General features: G+C 34.7%; 1 protein-coding gene across 1 annotated transcript in view; it reads right to left on the reverse strand.

Annotated features, from left to right (window-relative positions):
* The window catches only part of LOC148956118 (circadian locomoter output cycles protein kaput-like), a 519,799-nt gene that overhangs the window by 14,705 nt on the left and 490,870 nt on the right, over nt 1-14,224 (reverse strand). The window contains exons 9-10 of the mRNA XM_089094058.1: nt 10,641-10,791; nt 3,969-4,116 (exon numbers count right to left, since the gene is read on the reverse strand). Coding sequence (XP_088950184.1) covers nt 3,969-4,116; nt 10,641-10,791 — 299 coding nt within the window. The remainder of the gene's footprint in view (nt 1-3,968; nt 4,117-10,640; nt 10,792-14,224) is intronic.

Genomic DNA, 14,224 nt, shown 5'->3' on the forward strand with positions numbered 1-14,224 from the left:
CAAAACAATATAATGATTATAATGAAATAAAGAATAAAGAGTACAATGAATAAAGAAGAATATAATATGAATATAATATAATATAATAGATTATAATATAATAGAATATATATATATAGAATATGTATATATATATTCTATATTCATTTTGTATGAAATATATATAATATATAATATATATATATATATATATATATATATATATATATATATATATATATATATATATATATATATATATATATATATATATATATATATATATATATATATATATATATATATATATATATATATATATATATATATATATATATATATATATATAGAATATAATATAAATGAATAAAATAAAGAATATAATGAAATAGAAATTAATGATTTGTCCTAGTTTCCTAAAATTTTTCAGTATTATGAAGGAGATAAATGGCTTTAAAAATAGCTGGTCTGACTTCATGACAACTATGAGCCAAATTTAATTGGTCTGTTACATCTTTATTGCTTTGTTTTTGGCCATAAATACCGTACTTGTTAGGGGAACTGGGTCTCACTAATAGGGGAAATTGGTCCCTCAATATTATTAAATAAACATAAAGATTCTAGCGTAAAGTACAGATCGAGTAAAACATTCATAGAAGTTAAAGCTTCCACACTAGAAATAGTGATAATTCGCCAGGGGTTGCAACCCTGGCTGTATGGCGTAGCGGGAAATAATCAGAAACAGTAAATTATTTCATGGTAAAGTGAAGTCTGTGAGACTATTTTCAAAAATTTCATTTCTCAGGTTTCACTTACTATTGACAAGACTCTTTATGGGCGACCACTCATCGTTAGAGGGAAATTATTAATGTGAGATGTATAAGCCAATCCTGTCTTTCTTTAACTAATGCCGTGGAAGTGTCATTTTATGGTTAAAGGTGATCTGCTAATGAACTTAAGTTGAACATTTTATCCCTAAGACATTGTCTAGTTCTGTTGATGATACTTGTTGTTTATCTTAATTTTTATTTTGTGTTGATGCAAGGATAAAAACCAGTTTGTTGCGTTAAAAAATTATTTTTTCCATTAAATTGGAACAGTTTTTAAAATAAACGCTTTTCTCTTGTTTTCTGGAAGCTTATTCTCATACAAAAATGAACGTGAAAAGCTTGTTACTTTGTTATTATTCTTGCATTATCAGCTATGGCTGTTATATTAGCAGTAATATTTTTGGCTTGTCTGTCTTTCAGATACTTTTTATAATCCATCTTCTTTGGAAGCTATAGCAATATGTTGAAATTATTAAGACGTCCCATCTAACTCCATAAGAAGCCTAATACACATTTGAGTAAATAAGAATAAATAGAAAGCCTTCTTAAATACACCTACAATAATACATATTGTGAAGTCCTTCAAATAATACAGTTTTTTTCAACTAAATGCTCAACTGTCTGGCAATAAGCCCAAATCATTCAACAAACAAAAGAAAGGTACGGAAAAGAAAATGCTGCATCAAAACTTGATTTAAAGTATTTTCTTTTCCATTAACAATATCATATACAAATCTTACAAATGTTAGACTGTGAATTATATTAGAGCTCTACATCCAAAAATAGAAAAGAATTTTTGGGCTATTTACTAAATTTCTTTTTTTTTATATATAAATGAGGCACTGAAAGAATCAAGCCATAGCCACGTCTACCTTGATGATTAAAAAAAAAACATTTAACCCCAAAAAATTTTTTCAAAGAAAAGTAAAGAGTTGCATTAGGCCAAAGACGAACATAAATAAAGTCAAATAATATTTGAAACTTACTCGCTTCTGAGAACCTGGATGGAGATATTACTGTCCTGGATCCATGGTGTCTCTCAATTTACTTCAACACTCCCCTTAACATGTTTTGAATGTTTCAAGCTAATACTCTTAGCCGTTCCTAAGATTTTGTAAATATGTCTTTTCGAGAAACTGCATGTAAATAGTTTCTTATGATAGAGTGCAAAATGTCACCCATCATTCCTGCAATGTTTGAAGTTAACATCCTTAGCCGTACTGAAATATTGCAGATGCACCCTTTTGATAACCCCTAGGTATGTAATTTAATTTGGTTTAGTTCAATGTACTACTAAAAATGTCCAGAGAATTTAAACATAATGCCCTTAGCCGCTCGTTTGACATCCTTGATGCAAGTGGTGTTTCTTGGTTTAGTTTCAGCGTCCCCCTAAATATGCACTAAAGTTTCAACTTCATACCCTAAGCCGTTCCTGAGATTTTGCATCCATGCCCTTTAGACAACCAGGATAAATTTAATGTCTGTTGATTTAGTTCAGCACCCCTAAAAACATTTCCGGAAAGCTTCAACTTAATACCCTTAGCCGTTCCTGAGATATTACAGATACGACCTTTTGGTATCTCATATGAACATAGTCTGTATAATTTAGATAAGCACTGCCTTAACTCTCTTTGAAAGTTTCATTTTAATACCCGAGCCATTTCTAAGATATTGCAGATATAGAATCACGAATGCACATAGTGTCTTTTGATTTTGTTCATCATGGTCTGAAAGTTGCAACTTTATACCTTAACCGATTCTGATATACCCCGGATACTCCCATTTGACATCCTTGATGCACAGTATCTTTTGACTTAGTTCAACATCTCCTCAACACGTCTTGAAAGTTTCATGCTAACACTTTTAGCCGTTCCTGAGATATTGCAAATAAGTTATCTGGACCACTTGGAAGCAAGTAGTGTTTTTTGTACTATTTCAATGTCTCTCCCAACATTCCTGGAAAGCATGAACTTACTTCCTCAGCCTTTCCTGAGATTTTACAGACAAACCCCTTATACAAACGAGAGGCACATATTGTAATCTGATTTAGTTAAAAATTCCCCTAAAGAGGCCCAAAAAGATTCCATTTAATGCCCTTAACCGGTCTTGAAATATTGCGAATACGACATTCAACGAATTGGATGAACATGGCGTCTTTGGTTTAGTTTGATACCCTAAAAACATTTCCTGAAAGTTTCAACTTAATGCCCTGAGCTGGTACTGAGATATTGCAGATACACAATTTTAGTAACTTTGATGCACAAAGTGTCGTTTGGTTTAGTTTATCATTCCCTTAAACTTTTCTTGAAGGTCACAACTTGGCCCCTCAGCTTTTCCTGAGATATTAAAGTTATGCCTTCTGACAACCTGGATGAACTTAAAGTCTTTTGATTTTGACCAATACTCTAATCAATATTCCCTGCGAATTTCAGCTAAATACCCTTTGCCATTTTTGAGATATTGCGGACCTACCGCTTTGAAACACTGAAGTACAGACTGTCTTTTTGTTTTAGCTTAACGTCCTCATCAACATTGAATCAAAGTTGTAACTTAACACGGTTACTCATTCCTTAAATACTGCAGATACACAATTTGAACACTTGGATGAACATAGTGTCCTTTGCTTTACTTCAATACCCCCTTGAAATTTCAAGATAATACCCTTAGGCCTTCGTAAGACATTGTAGATACACCTTTTTGAAAACTTAGATACACACATTGTTTTTTTTTTATTTAATTTAAAATTTCCTGAAATGTTCTAACTTAGCGGCCTTAGCTGGCACTGAAATATAGCAGCGACACCCTTTGACATCATGGATATACATAATGCCTTTGCGCTAGTTATGATTGCGAAACTAGGACTGTTTTTACCAAGGCTACTTCTACAACAACTACTGCTTTCACGGTCATTGCTTCTCCTAAGACACGACCATGCCTCCAACAACTACTGCCTCTACCGCCACCACTGCTCCAGCGATACGCATACTGCCTAAATCTTTTCAACCCCCTTCTGCTCCTACAACGACTACACCCAACAAGACTGCTCCAACTAAGATTGCTCCAACCACAAAATAGCTGATTCTGGTACTGCCACTACCACTGCTATTCCCAGTATAAGGATTACAACTTCAAATTCTCAAATTAAACTACAATACTTACAAAAGGAGACAATGATGCTTGAATATTAGCTGTATGCATCTGTTGGGACGCTTCTGGAGCCATACCAGGGTGTTGAGTATCTCCCAAATGGTGTACATCTTTCAGTTTTTTCTTTAGTTCTTCAAACTCCTTTTTCCATTCTTCTTCACTGCAGGTGAAAGGTTTAATTACATAATATATTTGGCAAAAAGTCATAGCAATCTTAGACTAGGATAGGGATTTTTGTTGGAAAATTAAGAAAAATTATTTACCTTACTCTTTTACATTTTAATAGAACTAGGAAGCCTTTTTGGAGAAGAAAAACATATTGTTATTTTTTCTGAGTTCCGCTTTCAACTCCTTGAGAATTTGTAAGGAATCTGCAGAAATTTAAAATGCTTTCTGAAAATATCCTTCAGTTGAAAGACTTTCTTTTATAATTAATCAATATAGGACAAAAAGGATAGAGATCCTTCAGAGCTATTCATAGAGCATAGGGCTTCGAATCGACGTTTCAGTTGCGTGGTCTTCTTTTACAGGGACAGGTAACAAGCCTGTCACCTAGCCTTGCAAAAGTAGGAATCGTGCCCCAGACTCCATATTGCCAAAAGAAGCAAAAATTCAATGTTACCACCGAGCTACTGATTATTATGACGAAAAGCAAATATAAAAAATAGAAATTTGGGAGATCTCCCTAATATACAGCTCTTTGTAGGATTTTTGGGTTTTTATGTCAGTGCCAATAGCAGAAGGGTAGTTTCGAAATTAGTTGTTCTTTTAAGGTTATTATTTAAAAAAACACTTTTTCCACAAAATAAGTTTTTCAAAGAAAATTAAAGAACTCCATTAAACCAAAAATGAGCAAAAATAAAATCAAATAATCTACCTAGCGTGAAACTAACACAAATCAGCATCGATTAATAAATGAAACCCCAAAACGAACAGAAATTACAATAAATAAACGAGTCAAACTCAAAACGAGCAGAAATTAACATGAGTAGGGCCCAAAATCCCTATGCCTTCCAAAGGCCAGAACATAATTTGAACTTTACTGAAAAAAATATAAGTTTTTTTACTTTTACAACTTTAATAAATCAAATAATATTAACATTTTGATTTCTAAATATCAGTATATGTATATTAAACTGCCAATGCACATTCATTTGTATTTTTTTTCAGTAAAGTGCAAATTATGTTCTGGCCTTGGGAAGGCATAGGGATTTTGAGACATAACTTAAAACCCTTGCCCGGGGGGGGGGGAATTGTCATCCTCAAAGACCTAATTTCCAAAACTTTCAACTACGTTGAAGAAAATTGCTATCTCAAGATTTTGATTGGATGTGTTTGGGGAAATGGTGGGCACAAGAGGGGGGTGAGTAGCCCTCCAATAACTTCCGACTATTTAAAAGGGCACTAGCCCTTTCAATTTCCAATCGAATAAGCCCTTTTTGAAGTTTCTACTACAACGCTTTCTATATAAACATTATATGCCCCAGGGCATAACTTACAACCCTTGACCTGAGAGCTCTGAGGGGGTTGTCATCCTCAAAGACATAATTTCTGGACCTTTTAAATAAATTGAACAAAATGGCTATCTCAAAATTTTGATTGGATGCGTTTAGGTAAATGGTGGGCGTGAGAGTGGGGTTACTTGCCATCCAATCACTTTCGACAATTAAAAAGGGCACTACCACATTCCAATCGAATGATTCCTATTTGAAGTTTCTACGAATTTTTATAAGAAAACCTTATATGCCCCTAGGGCATAAATTAAAACCCTTACCCTGAGGGCTGTGGGGGGAGTGTTATCCTCAAAAAGATAATTTCCAGACTTTTTAACTACGTCGCACAAAATGGCTATCTCAAAACTGTGATTGGATGTGTTTGAGGATATGGTGGGTGTGAGAGGGGTGTTAGTTATCCTACATTCAATTTCGACTATTAAAAAGGGCACAAGCCCTTCTAATTTCCAATCGAATGAGCCCTTTTTGAAGGTTCTCTTTGGTATTTAGTATTTTGCTTCAATTTAGGTAATTTTAGACGTTTTGCACAGGAATTGCGAAGGCTATAGGTTTCCGTTAGTAGCATTCCCTCCATTGATTCGATGACAGTCCTCTCCCAGATTCCCATGACAGCCCCGTGATGTCAAGTCACCTGGGGCAAGATTCCCACGACAGCCGTGTTACGTCACGACATACCTGGGAAGATTCCAACCGCAGCGCTGTGACGTCACGACATCCATAATGAATTTCCATGACAGTCCCGGCACATTTGTTACCTTTGACAGAAAACTTGCTACTATTAGAAATTTTTTTTCACTATTAGAAAGAACATGCTACTTTTACGAATTTTTTTTTAGTAGTAAGCAAAAATTCTATTAGCATTAAGAAAAAAACTTGTTACTTCTAAGGAAAAATTTGTCAGTGTTAAGAAAAACTTGCTACTTCTAAGAATAAAAATTCTTACCATTAACAGAAAATTGTTATTTCTAAGAAAAAATTGTTACCTTTGACAGAAATTTTGCTACTATTAGAAAAAATTGATAGTATTGAGTAAAGCTTTTGTTCCCATTAAGAAAACAAACTTGTTACTTCTATGAAAATTTTTGTTAGTATTAAGTAAAACTTTGTTACTATTAGGAAAAAACTTGTTAATTCTAAGAAAACATTTGTTAGTGTTAAGAAAAACTTGCTACTTCTAAGAGTAAACTAGTTACCATTAACAGAAAATTGTTACTTCTAAGAAAAATGTGTTATCTTTGACGGAAAACTTGCTGTTATTAGAAAAAATGTGTAACTAATAAAAAAAACCTGTTACTTCCAAGATAAATTTGATAGTATTTAGTAAAACTGTTGTTCGTATCAAGGAAAAACTTGTTGCTTCTAAGGAAATCAAGTTCCGTTGTTCAAAAAATATGGTGTCTAATTTAGATTCACAAGCTTATTTCCAGGATGAAAAGGTTAAAAATGTCCTAGGGGGTGATGAGGGGGTGTACCACGTGAATGTTAGACATTTAATGCTGTGGTGGTGTGAGGTATATTGGGGAGCGTCGTGATAGGCTTGCCCCGTTAAAAACTTGAATCATCGGATTGAATGCGTAATTTTTAACATTTTATGTCTAAAAGAGGGAGGAATGATGATGAAGGAGGTGCCAGAGGGCCAGTAATAGTGTGGCCTGGTGGTGTGAATTGCTTGGAGTGTCACGTTCTAGCAATGAAATGCCGAGTTCAACTTTTAAACCAAAAATATAATGTTTAATTTAAATTCACAAACTTATTTTCAGACTGAAAAGGATGACAATGTGCCATGTGGATGGCAGAAGTGTAATGCCACCGTGGTGTGGGATGATTTGGAAATTATCATGATAGGCTTTCCTTGTGAAAAACTTGTATCAATGGATTGAATGTGTAATTTTTAACATGAAACGTGTGAAAATGTCTTAGGAATGATCAAGGAGGTGTCAGAGGGGCGATAAAATGATGGGACTGTGGCGTAAATTGCTTGGAGTGTCACGATCTAGCAATGAAATGCCGAGTTCCGCTGTTCAGTGCCACGTGGATGATAGGGGGCAGGCTTGCGAAAAAAAACTTGATTCAGTGGGTTGAAAGAATAAATTTTAACAAGAAATGTCTGAGAAATGTGTTAGGAATAGTTATGCAATGTCAGAGGGATGCCACAGAGCATTAATAGTGTGACAGAGGGCTGGGAATCGTTAGTGAGGAATAGAATGTGGAAACATATCCATTTAGAGTGTTCAACCCTTAAACGAGGCTTAAAATTTGTTTGACGGGTGTCGCAAGGGTGCCACAAAGCAGTTATAGTGTGGTACTGTGGCGTGATTTTCTTGGAGTATGACGTTCTTGTAACGAAATACCAAGTTCTGCTTTTCAATGTCACGTGGATGGTAATGAGCAGGCGTGTAATACCGTGGGGCTGGGTGTCTTTTGGTGGCTACTATGGAAGGCTTTGCTTGCGAAAAACTTGAATCAATAGATTGAAAGCATAAGTTTTAACGATAAATGTCTGAAAATGTCCTAGGGGTGGGATGAGGGATGTGCGTTGTGAATGATCGGTGTGTAATGTCGTGGTGCGCAGAGTGTCTTTTGTTGGTTATTATGAAAGGCTAGGCTTGCGAAAAAACTTGAATCAATTGATTGAAAGCATAATCAAAAATAATTGTTTAAAACCCTCAATTGATAGCATGTCATTAGTTGAAATGGTCCTCAGATGTGTGTGAAAACGGGGTCGCAATGCCATTCCAGTCTCATGTTTGAATTTTTAAAGCCCAGGATGTATTAAACCCTTGGAAAATAATGAAAAATATGAAAAAAATATTAAAATAATATCTTAAAACTGTCAGACCTCGGACTATCAGCCCTAAAAGATATTGGAAATATAAAACAAATGTTAAAATATGTTAAATAAGTGTTTAAAATCCTCAAGTGCTAGCATATCCTTAGTCAAAATTGCCCTTAGATGTTTGTGCAAAAACAGTATTGCAATGCCATTCCACTTTCGTGTTTGAATCTTGTAAGCCCTGGATCTATTAAACCCGAGGAAAACAATTGAAGAAATATATTAAAATACTATCTTAAAACTCTCAGACCTTGGGCCGTAGCTATAAAATATTAAATATATGAAACAAATGTTAAAATATGGTAGCTAATTGTTTAAACCTCTCAAAAGATAGTATATCCTTAGTTAAAACTGCTCCCCTAGGTGTTTGTGAAAACAATATTGCTGTGTCATTCCATTCTCGAGGTTGAATGTTTTCTTCAAATAAAAAAAATAGTCATTTTTAGTTTATAAACTATCTTTGTGGGGAAAAAAAGGATGAAAAACTATTATGCCTGATAATTTATCCTTGGTGGGGGTGCCAATTGGTAGCCATAGATTACCACAGAGGCAGTCGCGTACAAAGTCTTGGAATTGGTAGAAGATGTATGTTATTATGATAGGCTTTGCTTGCAAAAACTTGAATCAGATTAAAAATATAATTTTTTTAACATGAAATGTCTGAAAAAGTCTTAGGAATGATGAATGCTATGTCAGAGGGGCAATCAAATAATGTCACTGTGGCGTGAATTGCATGGGGTAACGCATTCTATAGCTTAAAAGTTAAGATGGAGGCGTTAAAGAATTTTTTCGTGGTGGGAAGTGGGAGAGTGAAAGTCAAAAATGCACTCAGAGAAAAGATGCGTTTTCATTAAACACTCTTCAAAAATACCTCTCAATATGGTTTAAATTTATCTCTAATATCAGGCTGTCCTCTGGAAATGACTGCTAGGAGGGTCGGGGGAGGGGCTGTCGTACATTGTCATGATGAAGTGAAATATTCATAAGTTGAGCTCAAATAAACGAGGCATTTTCGTCAATAGCTGTAGGAAATATCTCTATATGGTTTAAATTGCATCTAATATCAACCCTTCGTCCCTGGAATTGCCTGCTAGGACCCATACCCTTCTTCTATTCAAGCCTGTTTTTGTTATTTCCATCTGTCGTTTTTTTTACGTTTTTTTTTTTGTTGGTCATGTTTTTAACTGCTTTTTCATTGTTTTAATAATGTTTGAAAATTTGTTTTAATTAATGGAAATTATATTTACAATAATCCTAATCCTTTAGATATGTTGTTTAGGAAGAGTCTCTAATTCCTAGGTGTTTACACAATTTAAGCATCCCTTCCGTCTTTATCACTAAAAATGAATTAAGAGCAATAATGTCTAGAAATAAATATTCTCCTTCTTCGTGCCAATTATCGCAGGTGCACGAAAAACATTGCATGCGTTCGGAATCCTACCAGGTGTGTCACTGAATTGGCGGAGGTATTTCTTGTGACGTCACGGGAATCTAATTTGTTATTTCTAGAAAGTATTGACCGGGGAAAATACTGGGAATAGCAGGCTAGTCGTTCCGCTTAAGGTACAGTTCATTGGAAGGAAATTGATCTTTCGAGTCCTAGCGATGACAATGAACTAAAGTAAAAAAAAAGAAGCGCTTTGAACGTTTCGATGAAAAATAGAACGTCAAATAAGTATTATGTGACAGTGATGGGGGCGCTTCCATTACGTAAGATGAGCGCTGTCATTACGTAAGATATACGCTGCCATTGTGTAAGGTGTGTTATGTCGTTAAGTTACAAGCAGGGATACCCCCACGGGTCCTGACGCGAGGATACATAAAATTACGTCATCCATATTAAAATTAGATGCAAGGGCTGTCATGGGAATTTTCCCAGCTGACTGGACTGCAACTACAAGTGGCAACCGATTACAGCACCAATGCACCTGAGGGCAACACAGCTATTGGTGCTCCTTCTGAATCCCCATGAAGCTCCAAATGAAGCTCCTTCTGAAGCTCCAAAGCTTCACCCTCCACCTCCTCCCATGAGGTTCAAATTTTCTTTAAACAGTTTTTACTTCATTATAAATATAACTTATAAGCAGTTATTAGTCTCACACACTATTTAAAAATTGGTTTTAACTTTTTAGTACAATTTTAGGAAATGTCACATGGTTGATAAGTATTTTTTATGTTTCCAATTTTTGGGGGCTTTGGAAATATAAGCGCTACAGGGTAAACTGCCATCAAGTTGAACCAAGGCATATATGAGGTTTGTAATTTAGAAAATTAAATTTACTTACATTTTAGATGGAACTATTTTAAAAGATAGCTATTTAGATTTACTGGACTTACTTAATAACATAGTTCACGCAAGCAAAACTTTTGACTGTCCGCGTTGCTTCATCGAATTCCACAGTTCCATGGGACCTCAGGTAGACAGGAGAGCCGCAGCTGGTAATGAGTCGATATGCAATTATGCCCTCGCCAGACGGACTTGTCAACACTTAAAAAAATGAACAAAAAAAATAAAAGTAGCAGAAATACCAGGACAGATTTAAGAATATCGAATTGATAATGAACGAGGAGATTTATATTATCAAGGTTAAAAATCTGAAAGTGAATATAAATAGTTTATTTAAAACTTAAACCCACCATTATGATCAGTTATCATCAAAATTCAAAATAAAATCACTGATAAAACCGTTGGGAGTCTATAAATCTTGCTAATAGTAATTTCTATTGCAAAAAATGAAATTATTTTTGTACATGAAAGACAGTTACACAAGGGAAATGGGCTCAAAATATCAAAAATAAGAAACTCAACAAACAATAATTCTGACAACCACTTAACTATGAAGTTCAGACAGTCTATCCAATTAGCTATTTGAGTGCCCTACTTGCCCAATCTATTAATTTTTTAAAATTCTGAAGGCTTTCATACTATTTTATATGTCCAAGCTAATAAATCCATCTAACAGATTATCCACTTAAAGTAGAGATATCCTAATTTCCTAGGGCGCCACAATTTTCTCTAACAAATTTGGGGATCCATTGAAAGTTTCTTGGGGCGATTTCTCTCGAAAATTCTCATTTCTTGGGTTTTTTTTGTCAGGAGACTTTTGGTAAGTTCTCTGATTCAAACTTGTTCTTTTGGTGCTTAAATTTTTTTTAAATGTTTGATTCAGGATTTACATACCATACAAATTACAGTGACTCTAATTTTTTATTTCATCAAAACCAATTATTTTCAGGGCAAACGATAATTTTTAACAACCATTGATTAGCTTATCCTTCCAATATTGATTCAGAAGCAAAATATATTTCTTAGTTTTGTTTATTAGTTTATTAATAAAAAATAGAACTTAACAAAATGCATACATGTATATATATAATACATAAAAACAGTTGTCCTAGGGGCGTGCCAGGAATAGAAAAAAAGAGAAAATTTTAGTACTAATTTATAGCACAAATTAAGTATAGCAGAAATACTGATAATATATATATATATATATATATATATATATATATATATATATATATATATATATATATATATATATATATATATATTTGTGCATAAATAAAATGCATAATTTTTTGCTGAGTTACTACTTGAGTCACCGTAACGACAAAAAAGAAAGAAGAACTATCCAAATAATCCACTATACTCCTTCACACACCTCAAACAACAAAAGAAGAAGATGAAGAAAAAAAAACGAATAATAGCTTAAGACTCATTAATAGAATGCATTTTGTCCTTGAATTTATCTATAAATTTTTCCAAACCATTTTATGTCATTAATAGATAGATAGATAGATAGATAGATTTATTTTCCATATATCAGTATAGTAATTACATAACAATCTACAAATCCCCACAAAGGCTCCATGGCCTGTAGGAGGGGGATTATGAAAAGATCAAATAAACATTAAAAATTTAAACGCTGAAGATCTAAACAATATAGACATAACATTAATATTTAAACATATAAACATAAGCATTTGAACTTTTAACATATTATTACTAGTTCATAAATTTATAAATAAAATACAAATAAAAATGACAAATAATGATTTAAAACTCATAATTAGAATACATTTTTTCCTTAACTTTATTTCTAATTTCTTTAAAGCTTGTTGTGTAATTAATCGTCTTATAATTACTACTCCATAATTTTATTCCTTAATAAATAAAAGAGAACTTAGACCTTGTAGTAACGGCAATTGGAGCAGACAGTGCCTTGCTTGTTCGAGTATTATAATTGTGGCAATCAAACCTGATCTTAAACGTGCCTGAGAAGCATAAAGGTAGATTATTATTATTATACTTGAACGTAAATAACTGGTGATAAAAATCCCGTAAGCCAGCAGCTGGTATAATTTTTTGTCTTCTATACTCCGATCTCGCAGAATCACTATAAGATTTATTACAAAGTAAACGGATCGCATTACCTTGGAGAACTCGAATTGGATTAACTAGCGACGGAAATGTCCCTAACCATACCGAAGAACAATATAAAACATATGGATGAATTATCGAGAAATAGAAAAACCTTAAAATGCGATGCGGGACAAAGTGTGTGAGTTTTCTAACGATTCCAATGTTCCGTGATAAAATCACTGACGTGTTCCCAACATGTTTCCTAAACGAGAAAGTTTCAAAAAGTGTAATACCTAAATGCTTGACACAAGACTTCCTTTCAATCTCACCATAACTATATTTTAATCGAGAAATCCATGGATGATATGAGTAGAGAGGGGTCAGGAGGTCCGATCCCTCACCCCTGCTGCCACCTATAACTTTTTTTACATAATTCATGGATGGTATTGTGTGTCGGTCGATTTATTTGATGTTTTTTACGGATTTTGTCAGTGAGAATTTGAAAAACAGGAATTTTGTCACATTTTTGTATGTTTTTATGGACTTTGTCAGTGAGAATTTGAAAAACTGGATGTTTTATGGTTTTTGTCAGTGAGAATTTGAAAAACAGGAACTTTCTCACTTGGAAAACCACAAACCACGTGGTGCTGTCACGAGTCAGAACACCTGTGCTGTCGACCTCAATTCACCTATCGTGAATCAATAATTCCCCTTAGAAACAACAAATTAATTTCCCTTTCTTGACAGATCAATCAATCAATGACATCATCTGTCAGACTTTAAAACTTTTCGCCTAGAAACATTTCTCCAGGAATAGATCCAAGTCATTAATGTCTTTGCCTCGGGAACAGTTCTACTGGTCGAACTCCAAAGGATATTAATAACCAAAGGCCACGGAAACAATTAGGCAAGAAACATCTTAGCAATGAATTGTTTTAGCGCGCGAAAAGGTTTCATATTAATTTGAAATGCGTTAGCGCAGAGATGCCAATAACAAAGGAACACGCTGAATTTACGTTTAGGGATTATTTGGGCGAAACCGTTTTAGACAGGTTATGGAACTATTTCGGCGAAACAGATAGAGACATTTTAAAAGAAGATTTTTGAAGAGATTTTAGAAGAGAATTTAATGGTGAAACTCTGTGGTCGTTATAATACACAAGTTTCATTTGAACAGTGTTGTGAGGTCCTCTAACCCAACCCCAAAGGGTTCCAATCCTCCTACCCCAACCCCGAAGGAAGCCCCCGGTCCTCAAAGCCCCCCAAACTCCCAAAGGGCCACCGGCGCCCCCAAAGGCCCACCCAGACCCCCAAATGCCATCCCCAGGCCCCAAATGTCCCCCAGGCTCCCAAATATCCCCCCGGACCCCCAAAGGCCATCCCTGTGCTCCAAAGGCCCTCCCTGTGCCCCCAAAGGCCCTCCTCCGGTCCCCAAAGGCTCATCGAGCTCCCAAAGGACCAACGGGGTCCCAAAGGCCCTCCACCGGTCCCCAACTGCCTCTACGGACCCCCAAAGGCCCTCCCTGTGCTCCAAAGGCCCTCCCTGTGCCCCCAA

Source organism: Artemia sp. Qi Xiang Cuo, chromosome 1 (assembly GCF_049724085.1).
Source record: "Artemia sp. Qi Xiang Cuo chromosome 1, ASM4972408v1, whole genome shotgun sequence".
NCBI lineage: Eukaryota > Metazoa > Arthropoda > Branchiopoda > Anostraca > Artemiidae > Artemia > Artemia sp. Qi Xiang Cuo.